At 36.7% G+C, this 23,697-nt stretch overlaps 1 protein-coding gene across 3 annotated transcripts in view; it reads left to right on the top strand.

Annotated features, from left to right (window-relative positions):
• TMTC2 (transmembrane O-mannosyltransferase targeting cadherins 2) overlaps window positions 1-22,584 on the top strand; it is a 534,931-nt gene extending 512,347 nt beyond the window's left edge. For all 3 annotated transcript variants that reach the window (XM_036759984.1, XM_036759983.1, XM_036759985.1), the window contains one exon: window positions 19,811-22,584. In XM_036759984.1, coding sequence (XP_036615879.1) covers window positions 19,811-19,990 — 180 coding nt within the window. In that variant the 3' untranslated portion in view covers window positions 19,991-22,584. The remainder of the gene's footprint in view (window positions 1-19,810) is intronic.
• The last annotated feature ends 1,113 nt before the right edge of the window (window positions 22,585-23,697 follow it).

The following is a 23,697-nucleotide window of genomic DNA, read 5'->3' as shown; positions in this document are numbered from 1 at the left end:
CAAATATGCTGGCAACAGATTATCATGTGAGTGAAGGGGAACAATCACCATGTCTGTGTGGATCGATTCCAATCTAATCAGCTAGTATTACTGCCAAAGACTCAAATCACCACAGTGTTGTATATAAGCAACAGAAGTTTCTACACTTGGCTTTACCCTTTAAGTAATGGCCATAATGTCCTTTTGGGTAATGTCCGTAGCATTATGACTAGAAGGGGGCTCAAAAACCGTCTAGTCCAACCACATCATTTCACAGATGAGAAGACTAAATCCTTGGATGATGACGTGATTCGTCCAAAGTCACAAATGTATTGTCAGAGGAAGGATTTGAACACAGATTCTCTGACTCCAGAGTTTTGACAATCCAGTGACAGTCAGTCTCCTCGATATTCCTTTCACAAGAGACTCATCTCCCAATTCCATGCATTTTTCCCTGGCTGTCTCCTTTGCCTGGAATCCTCTCGCTCTTCACCTCTATCTCTTGGCTCCCTCTAAGTCTCAGCTAGTATCCTCCTTTCTGCAAGAAGCCTCTCCTAATCCCCAGATGCTGATGCCTTTCCTTTGAGATCATCGACATAATTTATCCTGTATTTATCTTGGTTGAACATAGTTGTTTGTATAACTTCTCCCCCATTAATCTTTGAATCCCTTGAATCAGCCCCAGCACTTTAGCACAATGTCTCAAACACTGTTGGTGCTTAATAAATGCTTGTTGACTTGCCTTTTCACTTTACTTCACTATATGTATATTCACTATCCAACAGCTAATTAAACATCTATTCAGCACCTACTGTATCCAAAGCACTATATATGGTGGGTATAGGAAGGAGGAAGACATTTCAAAAAAGACAAATGCTTATAACCATGGAACACCAAGTCTACCATTTATTTCCATATATGATACACGTATATATGTATATGAATATATGTATATATACAAAACTCAGACATAATGTGTGTACATGTATATGTATATATGTATGTGTATTTCTGTCTTATTTCCTCTATGTGCAATTTTCAGATTAGCAAAACATAAAAGGTTACTGAAAGAAAATCAGTTCCTCTATTTTCCCTATTATCAAATCACAAATCCTTGTCATATCTTTTTTTTTTACCATTCTTCACAATGCCTTTTCTACTTAATCTTTAACATTTTTCTCTGAAATTCATTCAAATAACTATGTGATTATTACCATTGAAATAAGTGTTTCAGTTCTTTGGCTCCTAGCCACATATTAATCATTATGTATACTTGCACATACACATACACAAATGGATAGTCCACTTGGAAATTGCTGATGGGCATGATTATAATTTTAAAGATGTTTAAGTATCTCTGCTTTGCTTCTACACTAAAATTAAGTAAACAAAAAGTGGGAAGGATCAGGCTACTTAAACTGTGGTTGAAATAAGAATAAACAAAGAATGAGAATAGAAGAGACACAGTGAGTTTAAGGGGTATTTGGAGTTAGCACCATGATTCATATTTGGTCAGGGACATGTGGATAGCTAGGTAATTTTAAAAGTTCAAGGTTCATCTACCCTATAGAAATATAGAATGAATTGATATGAACACCATCCATCTGCTGCTAGTTTTTCATCCTTAAATAGCTCTACTTCCTCACAACCTTTCTTCACTAGCTCCTCTAATTCTGGCCTATATGTAGATCCTCAGATGCCAACCTATTTTTTTTCACTCTTCTAGTATTTTCCCTTGCTGCTTTGCTACATCAAGCTGTCCAGCTTGCTCGTTTGAAATTAAGTTAGGCAGAACACATATCACACTTTACAAAACTGAAGAGGGAAACGTGGGTGGTGTGGGATCCATGTCCGTTGTGAACAGTTGTCATTTTGGATTAGTTAAGAGAAATTCCCATGGAATTTACGGCATTGAGCAACCTTATTTTGAACTGGAATCATCCTTGCAGAGTAGAGCTTTGGAGGTCAGATCCTTAATTTAACAATCACATTTTGGAGTCCGTTAGAAATAACTGCCACCTTTGAAGTGATTCATTTGCAACAGCTATTAGCTTTCCAAAAAAAAGCGCAGCTGTTGGTATTTTGATTGCCTAGGAAAAAATATCACACCACCTTGTAGCAATCGCACCAGTAATAAAAGTTAAGTGAACATTCTTGTAACACCCTTTAGAATGGAGAGGACACAGGAGGGAAGGAGTTTTTATAACCTGTTTTACAAATGGATAACTGAAAGATTTGAAATAATTTCATTTATACAGTACATTTTTACTTGTCATTTTTATCCTGCTTTATTTTATTACTGATTGCTTCCAAGATACAAATACTGGGCTAGAGTTGGGAAACAAAAATGACTCACTTTCCATAACCTATCAGGATTCCTTTCCCATCCTTATATTTCCCATGTTGTTTTCCCATGTTGTATGCATACTTTTGTATATCATTTTGGCAACATTGTCTTATTCAAAATATTCCAAGGGAGAAGTTGACATTGTATCTTATTTTCTGACACAAAGAGCACTCTCATTCTACTTTGATATCAAATTAATTTCACTACAATAATGTTTGGAGTGATTTATGGTGTCTGTGTTTACATATTTGTTTTTAGAATGCAATAAGGAATTGTAACATCTGATCTGTCTGGATGTGAGTTGAAGGTAGAGCCAAAAGGGAGAAAATACTTCCTTTCTCTGGCTCCCACCTTTGGAATGTAGCTCCTACTCACCTTTCTTCCTCCCATGGACAATTTTTATCCCCTAGTCACTGCCCTTGGCTCTATCCTGGAAGAGAACTTTCTCTGGATATGCTAGGGAGAGGGGTATAAGAAGAGGATGAGTGAGTTAGGCATTGTAACCTGATAATCCAGTCTTGTCCTAGATAGCAAGTTAGGTTCTGGTTTCATTTTAGCCTGGGGCTGAGGGACCATCCTGGATTCACTTAAGTTATGCCTTTATTTAGTAAAAATTTCCAAAAACAGTGAACTAAACCATAAGATTCTCTAAGTTTTGCTCTTCTTTCAGCGAAGAGAAAGATGGATACCTTAAAGACCAAGGCTCAAGCCTTTGTGTACCAAAACTAGAAACAGTTTTTCCCTCCTGCAGCTTCTAGTCACAATCAAGGATGTGCATGACTCAAAAGTAGCTTAAATAGGTCAGACATTATCTATACTGATCACATTCTTGAAGGTACTATTTAAAACAACAAATAATAGACTTTTAAAAAAACAAACAAAAAATACATCTGCCCTCTGGAGGAAAAAAATGCAACTTTCCTGATTGCCTGCATTCTCAGCCTGTTAAAAGTATAAACATCACACTCCCCATACTTTCATCACAGCTGCCTTTTTTTCCCAGTGGATGAAGGTGCCAGATGCCCCAGTGTTACTTTCTCTCTAACACTTTCCTCCCTACATTGTACATATTGCTGTATCTTCTATTCCTTCAGCTGTCTCTTCAGCCAGCTGCCTTGTTTTCTCCCACCTTCAGTGTACTTCGTTTAAAAATCTCCAACTTATTTATGAGCATCTTTCCCTCAAGCATCCCAGGGCAGGAAAAAGACAATTCTATCTCTTTCAAATTATATCTCCTAGGAACCCATGCAGCCAGGCTCCATATTAGAGGCTTACTACAAAATATAGCAAGATTTAAAAAAAATTCTTTTAGCATAATCCCTCTCATATCACTTTATTTTTTTAAATTTCACATTTGGTTTTTTTGTCAGAAGAGTCAACAATTTGGAAGTGCTAGTACAGGGTTCTTAGCCTGGGGTCTATGACCTTTAAAAATACTTTGATATTATATTTCAATATAATTGGTTTCTTTGTAATCATGTGTATCTTATTTTATGCATTTTAAAACATTATTCTGGGAAAGACTCTGTAAGCTTCACCAGATTGCCAAAAGGGGCCATAACAGAAAACATATTACGAACCCTTGTGCTAGTGCTATTTTCTTCTCTTAGTTCACTAAACTTATCTCTTTCTTTGGATTCCACTCTTATTTCCTACAAAGTAATCTGGGCCAACCTCTTGTTTCTGTTCTCAAAAAAAAAGAACTCCAAAAGTAGAAGGGATTTCAGAGATCCTTTAATCCAATCCTTATCTGAAACACTAATGCCTTGTGCAATATTACCAGCAACTGCTTATCTAGCATCTGTTTGGACACCTACAGTGATGGGGACCCTCACTATCTCAGGAGGAAGCCCATTCCATTTTCGGCTAGTATTAATCATTAGGAAGGAGTTCTTTCTGGTATTGAATGGACATCTGCTCCCTGGAACTTCCAACCATTTGTCTCAAGTCCTTCCCTTGTGATATCATGCTGTATTTCCTTCCAGATCTTTCCTTATTAATTAACATAATTATACTTTATCTTGGAGGTAAAGCACAAAAGTAGAAATAATACACGATTTAGAATCAGATGACCTGAGTTTGGGTTACAGTTCCATCACTTGCTAGCCTAGTGACCTTAGGCGAGTTACTTATTTTCTCTGTGCCTCACTTTCCTCATCTGAAAAACAGGAACTGTATTTGAATGACCTGTGCTACAGGATTGTTATGTGTAGAGATTTGTAAACCTCAAATCATAATTGTGAGCTATTGTTACAGACAGGCGGTCCTGTGTATTGAGTACAAACCTAGAGTCAGGAAGACCCATTTCCTTGAGTACAAATCTGGCCTCAGACACTTACTAGTTGTGTGACCCGGTACCTTGTACCTGTTTTCCTCAGTTTCCTCATCTGTAAAATGAGCTGGAGAAGGAAATGGCAAAGTATTCCAGTATCTTTGCAAAGAAAACCCCAAATAGAGTCATGCAGAGTCAGACACAACTGAAATGAATGAACAACAATAAATTGTTAATATTTTTATTTTCCTCTTACCTCTCTAAAAGCATTTCATGAATTGCCTTCTTATTATAGAGGAGACATCATGCAAGGCTGCATTCTCAATCTTTTTATTTTATTTCTTCCTTTAATTTGCAATCCAAAGCTAGTTTTCTTCTGGCAGTTCCCTATGCCCCAGCTGATCTCTCCCCTTTATCCCACAGGCTTCATCTAATCATCACATTCCCCAATCATTCTTTTTCCATGTCGCATTTTTTTTCTTTTACATATAAACCTGTCTTTCTTCATTACTCTGTCTCACCTCTTCCATTAGAGTGTAAGCTGAAACAGAATAGGAATTCTGGTTTAGTTGTTTACACCTGTAAGCACATGAAAAATAGAATTTTAAAGCTAGAAGGGGTTTACATTGGAGAGCATGTTATTTATTATAAATGTCCATTTTAATGCATTTAAATGTATAACTTATTTGTGGAACTATGGAAAAGTATGCATTAATTATGACCATTTGTATAAAATAAGTAAATGTTTATCAGAGACAGCATGATGCAATTGAAAGAGCACTGACTTTGGAGTCAGAAGACTTTGAGTTCAAATCTTAGCTCTGCTAATTACTTTTTTTGGTGACTTTAGGCAAGTCACAAACCTTCTCTTGGCTTTATTTCTTAATCTGCTAAAATGGGGGAGGTGGAAGGTAGATGATATGGCCTCAGATATCCTTTCTAGGTATAAATTGATGATCCTATGACCAGATTTTAAATCATGCCTATTTAGGAGCAAGTTCAGTCAGTCAACATGCATTTTATAAGCAATTACTATGTGCTGATCACTATGCTAAGCATTGGGGATATAAAGAAAGGCAGAAGATAGTCCCTGCCAAAAGGACCCACATGTACAAAAATATTTATAGCAGCTCTTTTTGTTGTGGCAAAGAATTGGAATTTGAGGAGATGCCCATCAAATGGGGAATGGCTGAACAAGTTGTGGTACATGAATGTAATGGAATTCTATTATGCTGTAAGAAATGATGAGCAGACAGACTTCAGAAAAACCTGGAAGGACTTATATGAACTGATGGTGAGTGAAATAACAGAACCAGGAAAATATTGTACACAGTAACAGCCACATTGTGCAATAACTGATCTTGATAGACTTAGCTCTTCTCAGCAATGCAAGGATCTAAGGCAACTCCAAAAGACCCATGATGGACAGTGCTATCCACATCCAGAGAAAGAACTTTGGAGTCTGAATGGAGATGGAAGCATACTATTTGCTCTTCTTTTCTTTTGTTGTTCTATTTCATTTCTTCTTTCTTGTGTTTCCTCCCATTAGTTCTAATTCTTTTTTAGATCATGACTCATGTGAAAATACATTTTTAATATGAATGTGTTAGTAGAGCCTATGTCAGATTGCATACTATCTTGGGGAGGGGAAAGGACAGGATGGGGAAGAAAATTCATAGCTCAAAATCTTATGGAAGTGAGTGTTGAAAACTAAAAATAAATTCATTAGCTATGTTAAAAAAGAAATGATGAGCAGGTGGATTTTAGAAAAACCTGGAAAGGCTTGAATGAACCGATGCAAAGTGAAGTGAGCAGAACCAATTCCAAAAGACTCTTGATGTGAAAAGCTATCCACATGCAGAGAAAGAACTTTGAAGTCTGAATGCAAATCTTTCTCTCTCTCTCTCTCTCTCTCTCTCTCTCTCTCTCTCTCTCTCTCTCTCTCTCTCCAGTGGTTTTTCCCTTTTGTTCTGATTCTTCTTTCACAACATGACTAATGTGAAAATATGTTTAATATGATTGTACAGGTATAGCCTATATCAGATTGTTTGCTGTCTTGGGGAGGGGGGATAGGAGGGAAGGAGGGAGAAAAAAATTTGGAGCTCAAAATCTTCTAAACATGAATGTTGAAAACTATCTTTGCATGTGTTGGGAAAAAATAAAATACATGTAAGTGGGGGGGAAAGACAGGGAGAGACAGATACTAGTTGTGGAACCAGGGGCAGATCATTTAACTGCTTAGCATTTCTAGAAATTCTCTAAGACTAAAAGGTGCCAAAAAGTTACCAGTCTACATCAGAAGGGGGAGTTTCAATTATTCATAGTACTTAAAAAGAAAAAAAAAACTATACGTTCTATTCTTAACAACAGTCAATGTGAGTTTTAGGCAAGTTTAACTAGAGAGACAGATGATTGAGTTGATCCTAATAATAGCTAGCATTCATATGATGTTTTGAAGTTTGCAAATATCTCATTTGATCATCACAACATTCCTGGGAGAGAGGTGCTATTATTATCATCATCCCTATTTTACTGATGAGGAAACTGAGGCAAACAGATAGGCACACAGCTAATTTAAATGTATTAGGAGAGAGTTCTTTATACAGATGAAATAATAGATCCAGAACAAACAACACAACCACAGAAAAAAGACAATTTGTGTGTTTACTCTGCTGTCATGGTAGACTGAACCTATCTTTTCCCAGAATCCCATTATCTTTAAGCAAGATGCCTATACTATTGGCATAGTCCCTCTATGGGACTAAATATAGCCTTGTACAAAGCAGTAAAGGATTTACATGGTACAGTTGGTCTTTTGAAACCTCCTTTGACATATCACTTTGTTATTTTTCTTATTATCACCTATCTTCTCTCTCTACTCCTATTCTAAGGGAGAAAAAAGACTTCAAATGTGATTTTAATGCTACTTTTATTTGCTAGAAGCATATGGTGTAGCATAACTATAATTCAATCCCCATCATGTATGCCACTTCCCTCCTCTCTTTCTCTTTCTTCATTTTCCAACTCCCTGTTTTTTTTTTTCTCCCTGACTTCCTGCTGTTAAAAATATGATTAAAGACCAAATAACTGTACGGCCCAAAACTGTGCATGATTTTTTTTCAGCCTAAATATCCCTTCCCTGACTTCTAAAGTACAAGAAAGTCATCAGTGAGCAGCTGGAAATATCTTTTTTCAGCTCCAAATCCTATGATTAAAAGTAAGATTTGTAAAGTAAAATATGATCTATTCTTAACAACCATCAATGCAGGTTTTAGGCAGGTTTAACTAGAGAGACAAATGACTGAGTTGATCATAATAATAACTTGCATTCATATGATGCTTTGAAGTTCCAAAGAATTTTGCAAACATAATTTCATTTGATTCTCTCAACATTCCTAGGAGATAGGGGCTATTATTATCACCCCCACTTTACTGATGAGGAAACTGAGGCAAATAGGTGAGCACACACCTAAGCATCTGAAGACATATTTGAATTCAGATCTTCCTGACTCCAAGTCTAGTACCCTCTCTACTGTGCCATGAAGAACTTTAAAAGATCAGTTCAGAAATAATCATTTAAAGAGGAAGTTATCCCTGGCAAGATACTATAAGGAGAAGTAAGGGAGGAGCGCACTCTGGGGATGGCAAGGATGGACTATGCAAACACGTGGAGATACAAATAGAATGTTGTACTTGAAGTACCAGAGGAGTTTGTATTTTATCCTAAATTCAGGAGGGAGCCATGGGAGCTTTTGAGCAGGGGAGTGACATAGTTTGACCTATCTTTTAGGACTATCACTTTGATATGAGTGTGAAAGATGCCTTGGAGAAGGGGCAAATTCGATATGTCAAGCACTGATTGTGTCTATCTATATACTAGGCGTATATTGCCCACCTCTTTGGAGCTTTAGGTATTATATGTCGAAAGAAATGGATTTCCTTTAAGTGAATTTTAGAAGGAGGGTTCTTTTTGTGTGTCATGGAACCCTTGGGTATTCTGGTGAAGCATATGTGCCCCTTCCCAGAAGAATTTTTTAAAATGAATAAAATAAAATAAATGGGATGACAAAGGAAGCCAATTATATTGAAATATAGTTATCTATCTATCCATCTGTCTGTCTGTTTATCTATCTATATTTTAAATTCACATGCTCCAGGTTAAGAACCCCCAATAAAGGTCTGTATTTTTAAGAACAAATTAAAAGAGAGAGGCAAAGGAAGAAATTTGACCCTCAAATGCCTAGACATTAAAAGGCAATTCTGCATAGGGGATAGAATGCTGGATTTGGAGTTAGAAATGTTTTAGGTCAGACTTCTAACACTTAGGGTTTGTGTGACTTTAAGCAAGTCACTTAAACTCTCTGAGCTTCAGTTTTTTCATCAGTAATATGGGGATGATGATGCCTGTAATATTTTATACACATGGTATTGTAAGCCTCAAGTGAATTAATTAATTAAATGAATTAAGTGCTTTAAAGAAATACAAAGGTATTTACATATGTACATATACATATATTTAGATGTAAACATATATAAAATATATATTATTTTTAAAATTAGCATGCAAAATATGCTAATATAACATTTGCATAGATAAATGCACATGTATAGGTATATGTGATATTATTTTAGTCCCTAATGATTAACAATATCTGATCCCTCTTCCTACTTGTTTTCTCAACCAGTGACCTTATATCCCCACATACCATTTGTGCAATAATAAATATGACAACTGACCTAAGCCTGCTGGTCCTCTGCATTTACTATATTCCCAAACTTAAACGTGTTATCCTTAATAATTAAAAAAAAAACTAACAAACAAACAGAAAAAACCCACTAGACTTATGCCTGTATCCTCAGGGCTAAATCCTCTTTGCCTTTCAAGGTAGCTGATCTTACAACCTACTTTGCATTGGTAGGTTAATGGGAGATGGCAAAGGGTCTCCTTACCTCCTAGTTTTTTCATAAACACACACACACACACACACACACACACACACACACATATATCTATCTATATCTGTGTCTGTATCCATATCTATGTCTATATCAATCTGTCTATATATACATATGCATGTGTGTATATACACATACATACACATATTTTCATTATTAAATTTTATTTTTAATTCATGGAACAGAACAAGCATTTCCATAATATAGTATAATAAAAAAGATGACTGCACATGAAACTACAAATCTACTATGCACAATTTGTTATTCCTTTCAAATATGCAACAAAATTGTCATGTTTCTTTTTTTTCTTTGCTCCCCCACCCTAGAGGTGGCTACCATTAGATACAAATAGATATATATAGATATATAGAGATATATATATATATATACATACATACACATATATATACACACATACACACACATACATATGTTAAATCATTCTATACATACTTCAATTTATCAGTTCTTCCTCTGGATGCAGATAACATCTTTCTTCATATGCCCTTTAGAGTTGATTTGGGTATTTATAATTGTCAAAATAACTTAGTTGTTTGAAGTCGTTCTTAAAACAGTATTGTTATTACTGTATACAATGTTTTCTTGGTTCTGCTTATTTTTCTCTTCATTATTTTGTGCAAACCTTTCCATGTTTTTCTAAAATCATCGAGGTCGCCATTTCTTATAGCACAGTAGTATTCCATCACAATCATATACACAACTTGTTCAGCCATTCCGCAATTGATGGGCATCCCTCCATCTCACAGTTCTTTGCCACCACAAAGAGAGGTGCTATAAACATTTTAGAACATATAGATTCTTTTCCTTTTTCCCTAATTATCTTTGGAAATAGAAGTAGTGCCATTGTTGGGCCAAAGGGTATAGTTTAATAACTCTTCAGTCATAATTCCATATTGCTCTCCAAAATGGTTGGGTCACTTTACAATTCCATAAACAATAAATTAGTGTCCCCATTTTTCCACATCTCCAACATTTCTCATTTCCCCCTTCTATCATTTTAGCCAATCTGGTAGGTATAAAATGATATTTTAAGTTGTTTTAATTTGCATCTCTAATAATGATTCAGATCATTTTTCATATGACTAAAAATTGTTTTGATTTCTTCATAGGAAAACTGCCTGTTCATATCCTTTGACCATTTATCAATTGGGGAATGACTCATATTCTTACAGATTTGACAGAGTTCTTTATGTATTTTAGATATGAGACCTTTACCTGATAAACAGTCTATATATTTTTCTCAATTTTCTGCTTTCCTTCTGCTTTTTGTTACATGTGTCTTATTTCTACAAAACCTTTTAATTTAATTTAATCAACATTATCCGTTTTACAGCTAACTTTGCTCTCTATTTCTCATTATTTGTAAATTGTTTGCCTATCTATAAGCCTGATAAGTAATATATTCTTTGTTGTTCTAATTTTCTTGTAGAATAATGCTTTATGTCTTGTTCATGTATCTATTTTGATCTTATATTGTAAATGGTGTAAGATATCGGTCTATCCCTAGTTTCTGCCGTACCGCTTTCTATTTTTCACAACATTTTTTTTTACCAAATAATGAATTCTTATGCCAAGTGTAAGCCTTTGTACTTGTTAAATATAAGGTTATATTTATTTGCTGCTGTAAATTTTATATCTACACTATTCCATTGATCTACTTTTCTGTTTCTTTGTCAGTACCAGATAGTTTTTATAACAACAAAATTCATTTGGAAAAACAAAAAAAAAGTCAAGAATGTCAAAGAAAATAGTGAAAAATCATAAAGGAAGAAGGTTTAGCAGTACTAGATCTTAAACTATATTGTAAGGCAGTAATTATCATGCATACACATTTAAATAGTAACCTTTAGGAGTCAATATAATTTGTCAGGATAAAATACAATAATGTTGAAATTTCCAAGTTGGGCCTATGTTGAAGCTGTTTCTGGGCAACAGGAATTCCATAATGTCACCCCTCTAATCGTACCCTTGTATGTAACTGCATGTGACAAAGGCTGGGCATTGTGTGATTTTTATTTTCAGAATTTCTTTGTCAAGTTAAAATGACTGAAATGATCAACTTCAAATTTGTTCTTTAACTCTCTATGCTATCTCTTTTGTAACTCAAAATATGAATTTATTTTGGTGATCATTAAAGGGACACCTTAGCTTTAAATGTACAATTCGCTCTCACGTTACAAAAATAAAAATAAAAAGTTTCCTAAACTGTCCACACCATTGCTTTACCAGCATCATGGTATAGTCAGTCACCAATACATAATGTGTCACTGCTCCAGTGAATTCAATTGGATAGGCAATTTCAATTGAGTACGGTTGAATGGCAATGTAACATTCATTAAATTATCAGGATGCTACTTTTTAAAACTAAGAATCCCATTATAAAGTTCAGGCTGCAGAAACTCTTTTAAGTGTGTAAATTAGACTCACAAAAGAGGTGAAAACTGGATATCTGGAAATTCCCCCAATATTTGTACTTTAGTAACTGTTGTGGTCATGGAAATATAAGCTTACCTTTGCATTCTGATTCTCAAAAGATTTTTCTCAAACATATGGACACTTAAACCTCTGGAAAAAATAATTCTGAACTCAGAAAATCGATGAGTGTCTTTCAGCATAAGTGAAATGATTGATAGTTATGGACAGATAAATAACATTAAATAATTACTATCTGGGAAGCACTGTGCTGTGTGCTGGCAGTACAGGTACAAGTAAACCAGACAGTTCCTACACTCAAGAAGCTTATACTCTAATGGGGCAGACAACGCATAGAGGTGTACTGATGCTGCAGCATCAGGAGGATACGTCCAGGAAGTGTCACGGAGGCCAACAAAAGATGCCAGCTTTCCTATCAGCTTGGGGACAAAGGGACAGAGCACAATGTTCACCACCACTTCTTTTTCTTTTCATCACTACTTTTAATCTCATCAATTACATTAGCCACCTAAAAGGCATTCCCTCCCATTGCTATATACCACTTCCAGACTGATTTTTTGCTAATGTATAGATCCAATCATATCATTGAAGTTTTCAAAAATCTTCAATAGTTCTCCATTGCCTACCAAACAAAGACCTTAGCCTGCCATTCAAGACTTTTGATCAACTGGCCCTACACCATGACTTCTTTGGTCTTTTCTCACATATAGTTCAGCCAGACTAGACTACTCTCCTGTATGTTGCCATATTTGTGTCCTTTTCAGCTGTTTCCTATGCTTGGAATGTCCTTTCGCAAAATATCTAGCTCTTAAAATCTTACCTTTCCTCCAAAGGCCCGTTAAAATATTATTTCTCCTGTGAAGCCTTTTCCCATAACTAAAAATGATTTTCTCATTATCTGATCTCATGATTCTTGGTAATTCAATTTATCAGTCATTTATTTATGAAACCCCTACTACATCTTCAGTCAAGAAAGCCTGGGTTTACATATAATCTCTGATACATTCCATCTGGGTGCTACTGGGCAGGTCACTTAATGCTTTGGTGCCCCAAACAATTCTAGTTCATTGATGGAGTTTTCACACCAGAAGATGCTTACTCTAATGAAATCAAAGGTCTGTAGTAAAAGAACATGATTTTTCATCAGAGGGGAAAAAGTCGGAAGAGAGTAAGACACTGAGGTGTAAAGAGAAGGAATGATAGATAGAACAAGTTCCTAGAAGGGATGTGATTAGGGGCACAAGTGTCAGATTTAATTTTAGCAAGAGGCAGCATGGTATAGTGAATAGACCACTGGACTTGAAGTTAGGGAGATCTGGGCCTAAACCCTGTTACTAGTTGTGTAATACTGGCAAGTGTCCTTGAGCCATTCTGCTCCTTAGTTTCTTTATTTACAAAATGGGAGGGGGTTAGAGTCTATGACTGTTAGGGTCTAAATAAACCTTTCATTCTAAGATTTATAGTTGTTGTTGTTCAGTCATTTCTGCCTCTTTGTGACCCTATTTAGGGTTTTCTTGGCAAAGATACTGGAGCAATTTGCCATTTCCTTCTCCAGCTCATTTTACACATGAGGCAATTGAGACAAACAGATTTAAGTGACTTACCCAAGGTAACACAACTAATATGTGTCTGAGGCCACATTTGAACTTGCTATGATGAGTTTTTTCTGACTCCAGGGCTGGAGCTGTATCCACTGTGCCACTTAGCTGCCTTATTACTGTACCTATTATTGTAATAAGTATGATGCTGCTGTCATTCAATGCCACTATGCTTGGATTGTCTGGTGCTCTTCCCAAGGAATACTTTTCTCAAAAGAATTAGGAGAGATTTAAAAAACAGAGGATTCACATATGCTGTACGGGAAGAATGTGATTTCTAGCCTTTCATTGCCATTCTCTCTTTTGGACCTATATCTATAGGAGACAGTAGTTGGGGGCAGAGTGGGGTGAAGGGGGATTCAGTTTTAGGGAACATTATTTGTTCTCCATCTACTCAAAATGCTCAGCCTGGTGTCCAGCTTTGCACTTACCAATGTAGTTACTGACCCAGTTATTTATATATTTATATATATTTCACTCATCTATTTGTTTATTTATTCAATTCTTCAGTTGTTCATTCAGTAGGCAATTGATTCATTGTCTGCATGGACTCAGTCATTCTCTTCTATACAACCATGGATGAACTTTCAGCATCATTCTATAAAACTAGATCCTTTGCTTCCATATTCTTTCTTTTGTTTTCTATGAGTATTTTTCTCCAATTACATGTAAAAATAAATTTTTAATGTTTTTTAAAATTTTGGGTTCCCAATTCTCTCCCTCTCTTCCTTCCCTCCTCCCTTGCTGAGACAGTAAGCAACTTGATACAGGTTATACGTATGCAATCATGCAAAATATATCTCCATATTAGTCATACCATACTCTACAAATAACTATTCAAGCACTCTCTGAATTTTTCCTTAAAAAATTAATAAGTTTTCATTTTCTCCCTCTTACTTCCATACAAATAAAAAGAACCAAACTTTCATAACAAATATGTATAATCAAGTAAAACAAATTCTTACAATGACCATGTCCCAGAATATATGTCTTATTCTTCTCCTTGAGTCCAGAACCTCTTTTTCAGGAGGTGGTCAACATGCTTCATGGTTCTCTGGAATCATGACTGGTCACTGTAATGATCAGAGTTAATTTTTCCAAAATTGTTTTTCATTGTATTAGTGTGCATATACACATATACACATACATACATATGTGTTTGTATGTGTGTGTGTGTGTGTGTTCTCCTGGTTCTCCTCAGTTCACTTTGCATCAGTTCATGCAAGTCTTCCCAGGTTTCTCTGAAACCATCCCTTTCTTCTTTTCTTACCACCCACCAGTATTCCACTCCATTCACATACCATCATTTGTTCAGCCATTCTCCAGTTCATGTTGGACCTGCCACCAATCATCTGAATGGCTGGTATATGCAGGAAGTTCCAAGCTTGTTCTGTTTGGCTTCAGGGCCCCAAACCAGAAACAATGAATGGAAGTTGCAAAGAGGCAGATTTAGGCTCATTGTCCTGGACCACTTTCCAGCAATTTAGGACTGTGGAAGAGTGGAACAGTCTGCTTCAAGAGATGGTGGCTTCCCCTTCCTTGGAGGTCATCTAGTAGAGGTTGATTGACCATTTGTTGGATAGTTTACGTTGTGAATTTCTTTCATGCCTGGGTAGGCTAGATGGCCACTAAGGTAATTGACATCTCTCAGTTTCCATGATAGACATATCTAGTCATCCACCAACCCCAACAGGCTTCAAACTCCTTGAGGAAAGAGGCTGTTTTTGTTTGCTTACTTTTTTTGTGCTCCAAATGTTTACCATATTGAGGGTATTCACAAATGCTTGCTGAATGAAGGCACCTATCTCTTCGAACCCACCTCTTCGATCGTAATTGCTTTCATTCCCTAACATTATTCTTGCCTTGCTACCGAGGTGCTGCGTTTAGCCAGAATTGGGGGTAGGGGGGCTACCCCTTGTAGAAGAAGAAAAACAATCTCCATTGTTATTGGACTATGGCCAAACATATGATTTTAATTCTGCTGCTTTCTCCCTGGAGCTAAAGAATCCTCAAAAGACCATAAGAATATCACAATAGGAGCTGAATTCCCCATAGACTCTGAAAGACGTCATTTGCTGCCTCAATAGAACTGCCAGTCAGATCATTTGATGTAAAGCATCTGTCCTCTTTAAGGAAATGAGGGAAGATCTGTTTCTCCTTTGGAGTCTGTGAAGAAGTAGGTGCTGTCATTTGTTGTGCAGAGCTACGAGCACTATGTTAGAGCTGCTGACTGCCTTTGTTAATGTGGTGAAAAGTTTCATCAGCTGTCTTCAATAAAAGACAAAGTGTGTAAGGGAAAACATCAGCGATTGGGTCTGGTTGGCTGCTTTTCTGGCCTGTGAGTTACAGCTGGCAGAGAGTGTTGACGCCAGTGTTTAATCAGGCATACAGTCACCTGAAGTCCTTGCATTTGGGTTATCGAGCTAGGGTAGGCGGCCTTTTGTTTGGATCATCCACAGCTGCTTATTTGGTCATATGGAAACTGCTTACATCTTCATCCTTCCCATGCAATCGCTTCTAACTTCTTGATAGTAAAAAATATGTCATTAACTGACATAATTTCATAGTTGAAAGAAGGCTTGCTTTTATTTTTGCATTGCATGGAGAGACTACAGAATCATAAGGTCATTTATTTAGAGCTGGGAGGGACCTTAGAGTTCATATTATCCAAACCCCCTTCCCCACCCCCCCTTTTTTTTTGTAGATGAGCAATCCAAGTCCCAAAGAAGGGAAATCAGTTCCCTAAGATTACACGGTCAGTAATTGTCAGAGCTGGGATTTGAACCTAGGCTCTTTGATTCTGCATTCATTGATTTTTACATTGGACTACACTGCTTGATTAATAAAGACACTTAATTTAGCTTTGTTTGTGAATCTTTATCTTTGTTTAAACCCCCCTCTGCTCCCCTCCCCCACAGTACTAGATGGAAAGACTTATTGAAGTCATAAAAGCCTTTTCCTCACTGTTGAACACATCTGTAAGTGAAGACTTCCTCAGAACCCTAGGCTTTGGGGCTCCTACAGTATATATATATATATATATATATTACTATGCTAAATATTCTTGAGTGATGTAAAAGTGTATAACACAGGATACCTTGCACTTCAAGATTTTATAATCAACCTGTAGAGATAGGGCATATACTCAGGAAACAAGGAGAAACCAAAGGTCGAGTTTTCACAGCATTTTTCACAACCAATAAGAGCCGGGGAAGTGGTGAAGTGGGTTGAATACTTCACCTGGTCTTAGAAAGACCTGAGTTCAAATTTGACCTCTGATACTAATTGTATGACCCTGGGTAAGTCACGTAACCTCTGTCTTCCTCAGTTTTCTGATAGCACCTACTCCCCAAGATTGTTGTCAAGATCAAGTGAGATAATATTTGTTAAACATTGAATATAATGCCTGGCACATAGTCAGCACTTAATAAATGAATATTCTTTTCCCCTCTCCACTGAAGCATGATGATAAAATAATGGGATGATTTTTTTTGTTCTATTTTCCACCTATGAACATGCTGTGAAATCAGTGTTGTCCCAAAGTGTCTCATTGTAGACTATGTGTGTGTGTGTGTGTGTGTGTGTGTGTGTGCACATACATATACATATACACGTGTGCATACATATACATATACGCACACACATATACATATATAAATATATACATCTACACATACATACATATATACATGTGTGTGTGTATATATGTATATATCTTGCTGTCATTTCACAAAATTCTAGGGAATCCTCATAAAATTTCTTTTAGACCCTATATGTCTTTATTGTTACATTTTGTTTTTCAAAATTCCTCCTTGGTGTCAGGTCCCCATTCTTTTAGGGTAGGCTTGATTTGGGGAAATGTATAAGAATTTTTTGGAGTCAATCTGAATAATGCCACTTTTTAAAAAGTTTGTATAAAGGAATGAAACTGACTTCTTCCTGTGGATATCATAACATCCCCTTGATGGCAGATTCAAAAGAACCACTCTGATCACATTTCAAGCAGTAAAACATTATTGAAATAAGGGAAGAGATGGCCAAATATGACTGGAGAACAGCATTCATTGGAATATATAAGTTATACAAAAAACCAAGAAGAGACTTATTGCTTTATAGTCCCTTGTGATCTGACAATGTCAACTAGATTCACGGCAAGCAGGCTCTTCTGGTTAATAAAAAAAAGTAGGGTAATTTGTAATTTTATAATATGTATGAAAAGTCAGCGTGGGAAAATGAAGAGAAACTGACCTTGGAGGCAAATGGCAACATCTAAAAGTGTCTGCCTTTATCCTACTGGATCATCCCAGGAATCTGCTTTGGTTTCTTCATTTGTTAAGTGGAAATAATGGTGTTATGCTAGAGCTAAAAAGTTTGTGTGTGTGTGTGTGTGTGTGTGTGTGTGTGTGTGTGTGTGTGTGTGTGAGTGAATAAGTCACAGTAGAAGTCCTGGATGTACATAAAGTTTAAAGTGATAACAAGGACATTTGTTTTTTGAGGTGTTAGAGCTCAATTCACCACTTGTTACCTGGAAACCTGATTTTGCTCTCTGGAAGGGAGCAGTTGTTGTTTTAACTGAGATTTGAAATGTGTAATTATGAGACTGTCAGAATTTTTTGTTGCTGCATAGCCATCCAGGATGTGTTAAGAAACGAGGAAAGTACAGAGAGGGGAAGGAACAGCTTTTAGACACCAGAGAATTTTTTCCCCTTTAAAGAGCGTTTTATTTCATTTTGGTTAGTTGATTGTTTGGTTATTTTGGCCATGTTTTAAGCAATTAGGGGAACAAACTTTCTCAGTAGTATTGTAAGCCGCAACTGAAGCTAGCCTTTTTTTTTTCCTTTTTACCTTTTTGGATCCTGCATTTTAAAATCTCAGTCTTGATTTCAGTGATTGTTCTTCTGTGCAGTGGACAGAGCGCTGGATCTCAAGTCAGGAAGACCTGAAATAAAATCCAGACTCAGATACTTAACTAGCTGTGTGACCTTGGGCAAGTCTCTTATCTCTGCCTCAGTTTCTTCACCTGTAAAATAGGGACAATAATAGCACCTACTTCCCAGGGTTGTTGTGAGGATCAAATGAGATAATTGTAAAGGGTTTAGCACAGTGCCTGGCATACAGTGTTATACAAATGTTAGCTACTATTATGTATCAAATATAAATATCTACACATATAAATGTGAATGAGTACCGTAATATGGTTTAGGAAATCTATGTATAACAAATATTTTTCACAAAGCTAGAGTTTTGTGTGTTTTATTTATTGCTAATTTCATGGTATGGTGCATAGAGAGCTGCCTTCAAAGAACCCGGAGGACCTGAGTTCAAAATATATCTTTTATATGGCTGGGTGACCATGGAAAAGAGATTTGCCCCAGGCATTTCTCTGAAACTCTGCATTGCAGAGGAGATGTTGAACTAGTGGAGGGAGTATCCATATCCTGCAGTTCTCCATATTAATGAAATTCCAGGTTTAGCCCCTATCTCCCTCCCTCTCTCTGCTTCTGATATTTTTCTCTCCAGCAGGACCTTTAAGCATTAAAGGCCTAAAGAGAGCAAAAGTTCTCAGTGAACAGCATAGTTGACCTTTGACAAAGATAGACCCTTTGTCTGGGACATTTGATAGCTCCAAGCTGAATTTCCTAGTTTTTCCTCAGCCCCCCCCCCCCCACCCCCGCCAGACAAACATGATTATAACCATATTGCATTGCCTTCCCGTTTCCCTGGGATGGGAAAGATGGGTGCAGGTAGGAAACAGGATGGAGAGACACTGATGTGTCATTTTTTCTCCACTTATTTTCCAAATTCTTGGCACTGGATTTAAATAAAATTCAATTTTTTCCATTTGAAATAGTATCACTTTTAACTTTCTTCCCCAAGGAAAGTACAGTCTGACTAGATTACCACATATAAAGTCTTTATGTATTGTCTGTGTGTCCCCATTACAGAAAAAAAAAACACCACAAAAACAATGAATGCTCTTTCTCCAGGCTTCTGTCCCATTTAAGGCATGAAGTACACAGCAGCTTGTTGAAAACTTTTCTTCTGGTTATCTTGGTCTATTTGTATAAATTGTAAAATTGCTTCTATGAAATGCCTCCAAGACATAAGGGAATAATTTGCATAAGTGACTGAAGTTTTTTGTCTTCAGAGAAGGGAAACTTGAAATGCCCCCTTAATCATTTCCCTTCCTTTCTCCTGTTCCAGTATCCGGCTGCCCTGATGAATCTTGGAGCCATTCTCCATCTCAACGGCAGGCTTCTCAAAGCTGAGGCCAACTACCTGCGGGCCCTCCAGCTGAAACCTGATGATGTCATCACCCAGTCCAACCTCCGCAAACTGTGGAACATCATGGAAAAACAAGGATTAAAGACTTCTAAGACATGACCCAGGAGGCTCGGGATGTCTTCTCTTTTTGATTCTAATCCGACTTAAGAAAAAAAAAACAAACAAAAAACGGAACAGGACTTCCAGGAGGTGGTGTGACAGGAATTCCCAATGGACCTCATGCTTAAGGGCAGTGGTCATTATGGCTTCAGGGAAGATCTAGTCTTGCTTTTGGCACCGCAATTACGCCAAAAAAAAAAAATGGAAATGGCAGGAACCTGATGAAGGATTTAACCGTCATCCATCAAAAACAAATTAAATCGGAGCGCTTAAAGCTGAATATTTTGGTCTCAAAAAAAGAATCTGAGTTAAAATTTTGCTGGTTTTCTATTCAAATTTTGAAAATGAGCTTGTTCCTTCAGCACTCTGAGAGGACATCACAGCATCCATCCATCCAGAGGAAGACAAAACAAATGGTTAAGATAGTAGCTTAAGGTATTTGTAGAGACTATAACTGATGAAAATTGAGATGAAATCCTAACCTATTTGCAGTCTGTCCTATTGCTGCTGTGTCTCTCCTTAGGGCAGGCTGCTTATCAATTTCAGAGGCTTACAAAACCATTTTTTGATATGTTAGGATCTGTCAGACTCTTGCAGTTCCTTCTTGACAAGTGCACATCATATTTTTTATTATTTTGATGTCACTAGCTTCACTCTTCTGAGCAGTGCTTGCTTTGCCTGTCCTAGAAACAATAAGCAATATATAGCTAGTCATGCATCCCCCTGCGGTTGTAACAGGGCGAAAGACATCACGTTATGCATTTTTTTAAAATTTCAGTGGCAAACAAATTATCACCAACTTCCCCCACCCCCCAAAAAAAATTAGATCAGGCAGTGTAATAGGATTGTTATAGTTTCTAAAACTTAATATTCTTAATTTTCAAAACCACTGTATGATTTCCCCAGATGAAATACAATGAAAAGTAAGTAAACAGAATTACCCGTTCAAAATTCAGCCTGAAGCAACAATGTAGTCATAGCAAAATTTACAAGTATTCTAATCACAAACTAACGAGCAGCTATTGGGAGGGGGGTGAGGAATGTGCTTAGTACGTCCCAGAAGAGGTTGCTTTTTAAAAAGGGATTAGACCAAGAGACTTCAGTAATGAGGGCTCCCAGTTGCATAGCTTTTGGGATAGTGGGGTCTAATAGCTGTTTAGTTCTTAACTACATGACCAACAGCAATGCTGTTGCATCTTTTGCAGCTTGGATTTATCCTACCAAGTTATTATTACACTCTCCCTGAATGACTTCATAAAAGTAATTTATTTGGAGCTGCAGTATTGTGGAGCCATAGCCCGTCTTTTTCTAGGTCATTTGCCAAACGCTCTCCTTCGTTCGGAAGCACCATCTTTCATGAGCAAATTTGCCATTTCCTTTAATGACCTGTCGGTGGTTACTTCGGTGCTCACTCCAGAAGAGCTTTGGCTTTTAATGTGAAGTGTGGGAGATCATTGACAGATGCTCCCCACAAGTCGCATTTCTACTTTGATACTACAACTCAACTTGGTAAAACGTCATCCCATTACAAGTACTTCTTGGAGAAAGTACCTGGACAATGCTATATGTATTTATTTATTTATTATTTGACCAGAGTGAAAACAAAATGAAACAATAAAATCTTTTGTTAAGCCAGTTCTATATAAATTAGATTAGTTTTTTTTGTCCTTTGCTTTATCTTTCACATTTTGTTTTTATATAATTACTGCTAAAAGGGAAATGGGACATCCATATAACTTATTGTACATTGTCTCTAAACACCATATTTTTTAAAATTTCTTTCCTTTTTGTTTTTGACTAGGTAGGAGAGCACAGTAAGGGAAATCATTTTAATGTACTCTTCTTGTGGCATTATTTTTTTCTTAAGCTTAGTAAGGCCAAATTGTATGAGCATTTTCTGAATAGGGTTACTATGAGGGCCCTTTCAAAAAAGGTATGTAAATTATCCTGAAAAACATTGAGATAAAATCGTCAAAAAAATAGATGACTATAGTTTCACAGTGTTTTCCTAATGAGGCATGGAAACCCAAGGTAAAACTAAGATGGTGGATAGAAATATATTTTTCTTCTGCCACTGTTTCAAGGCAATTTTTTAAAAAGTGAATTTAATATAAAGATATGAATGAATTCAGTGTTTAACTGTGGTATTTATTTAAAATGGTTATTGAACTTTGGTGGCTTCCTGGTCATAACCCCTCACTGTCTTTTTTTGTTCTTCCTTTCAAATTGTTGGTTCTTAAGAATGTCCATTGATCACCCACTAGAGTCACTCCAAGTTGACATAGCATCTGAGTAGCATCGTGAACTGGATCTGTGTCAAAAGATGTGAGGATATTTAAGAATGTCCCTGATGCTTTCCAGTTACAGGGCTGGGCTCAATAACTAACCAACTTTGGGGGGAAAGAAGTTTAAACATGATCAACAAATATGTGTCTCTGCTCAGGGATTTATGGTGGATTATTGCAGACAGTGCTAAAAATAAATAAAGAGCACAAGACAAGTTTACTAAATTAAAATTTTATTTTTTGAGAAACTGTTATTTGTATAAATTATCAAGATTTGTAGGCTTTCCTTTTGTAGAAATAATTGTTTTATGTGCCAGAGAAGAGAAATTCAATTTTGTTTTCAACAATAAAGCATTGATAACAAATACACTGTGTTGCAAACTTTTTTGTCTATTGTAGCCATGTAATATATATGTTCGTTTTAACATGCCTCATTGAGAAAAGTGCATTGGTCTATTGAAAACTCCTAGTTTAGATTCCTGGCTCTCAGTTTCTTCCCTCTCTGATCCATGTCCTCACAGCAGCCAGAATTGCCTTCCTTAAGCAAAAATTTGACCATGTCTTTCCCCCACTCAAAAACCTTCAGTTGTTACATGTTGCCCTGGGCTAAAATGCAAAATCTTCTGTTTGGCATTTAAAGCCCTTTACAATTTGGCTCTAGCCTATCTTTCCAAACTGATGACATATATTACTGTACTTCATATTATCTGTGTTCCAATCAAACTGGTCTATTTGTTTCTCGTCAGACATGACCTCCCCCTCCCCCTCCCATGTCTCTGCATAGGCTGTCCCCCATTCCTGGAATGCCCCCACTCCCTAACATTCTTCAACTCTGCTTCTTAGAATTTTTAGTTTCCTTCAAGGCTCAGCTGTCTCCTACGGCAAGCCTTTTCTGATCTCTCTGTGTCTTTAAATTAGCACACACAGCCTTATCTATTTATGCATTTTCCTCTTGGTAGGGTAAGAATTTAATATTACCACAAATACTTACATGTTCTTTTGAGTTCTTGTAGTTATTATAGATTCCTTGAGCACGGTTTATTGCCATTCTGCTCAAAGTACCATAATAATTTCTAAAAGGAAATGATATTGGAGTTTTCTGTAGGAGGATTATAGCTGTTAAAGGAGAATGTTAGCTCTTTGAGGATAGGGTCTTTGGGGGGGGGGGGTTGTCTGTCTAAGTACATAGTATATTGTACATAAGAGGTACTTACTGCCAATTGGATAGGTCTTCAATTCAGGAACCAAATAGAGTTTCATTATGATGAAAGACACAAAAATGATACAGCATCCCAATTTTGCTGTGATACTTTGCCCCAATCGTCCATGCCTCCTTCAGCCCCCACAATTTTGTTGAACTAGTGTTTTGGGAAGTGGCTTCAGGATAACCACCTCTGTGCCAGGTCTTCTGTTTTTTGCTAT

The sequence above is a fragment of the Trichosurus vulpecula genome, chromosome 5 (assembly GCF_011100635.1).
Source record: "Trichosurus vulpecula isolate mTriVul1 chromosome 5, mTriVul1.pri, whole genome shotgun sequence".
In the NCBI taxonomy this organism is placed as follows: Eukaryota; Metazoa; Chordata; class Mammalia; order Diprotodontia; family Phalangeridae; genus Trichosurus; species Trichosurus vulpecula.
The sequence above is the reverse complement of the archived record's forward strand: the minus strand, read 5'-3'. Positions and strand labels throughout refer to the sequence as shown.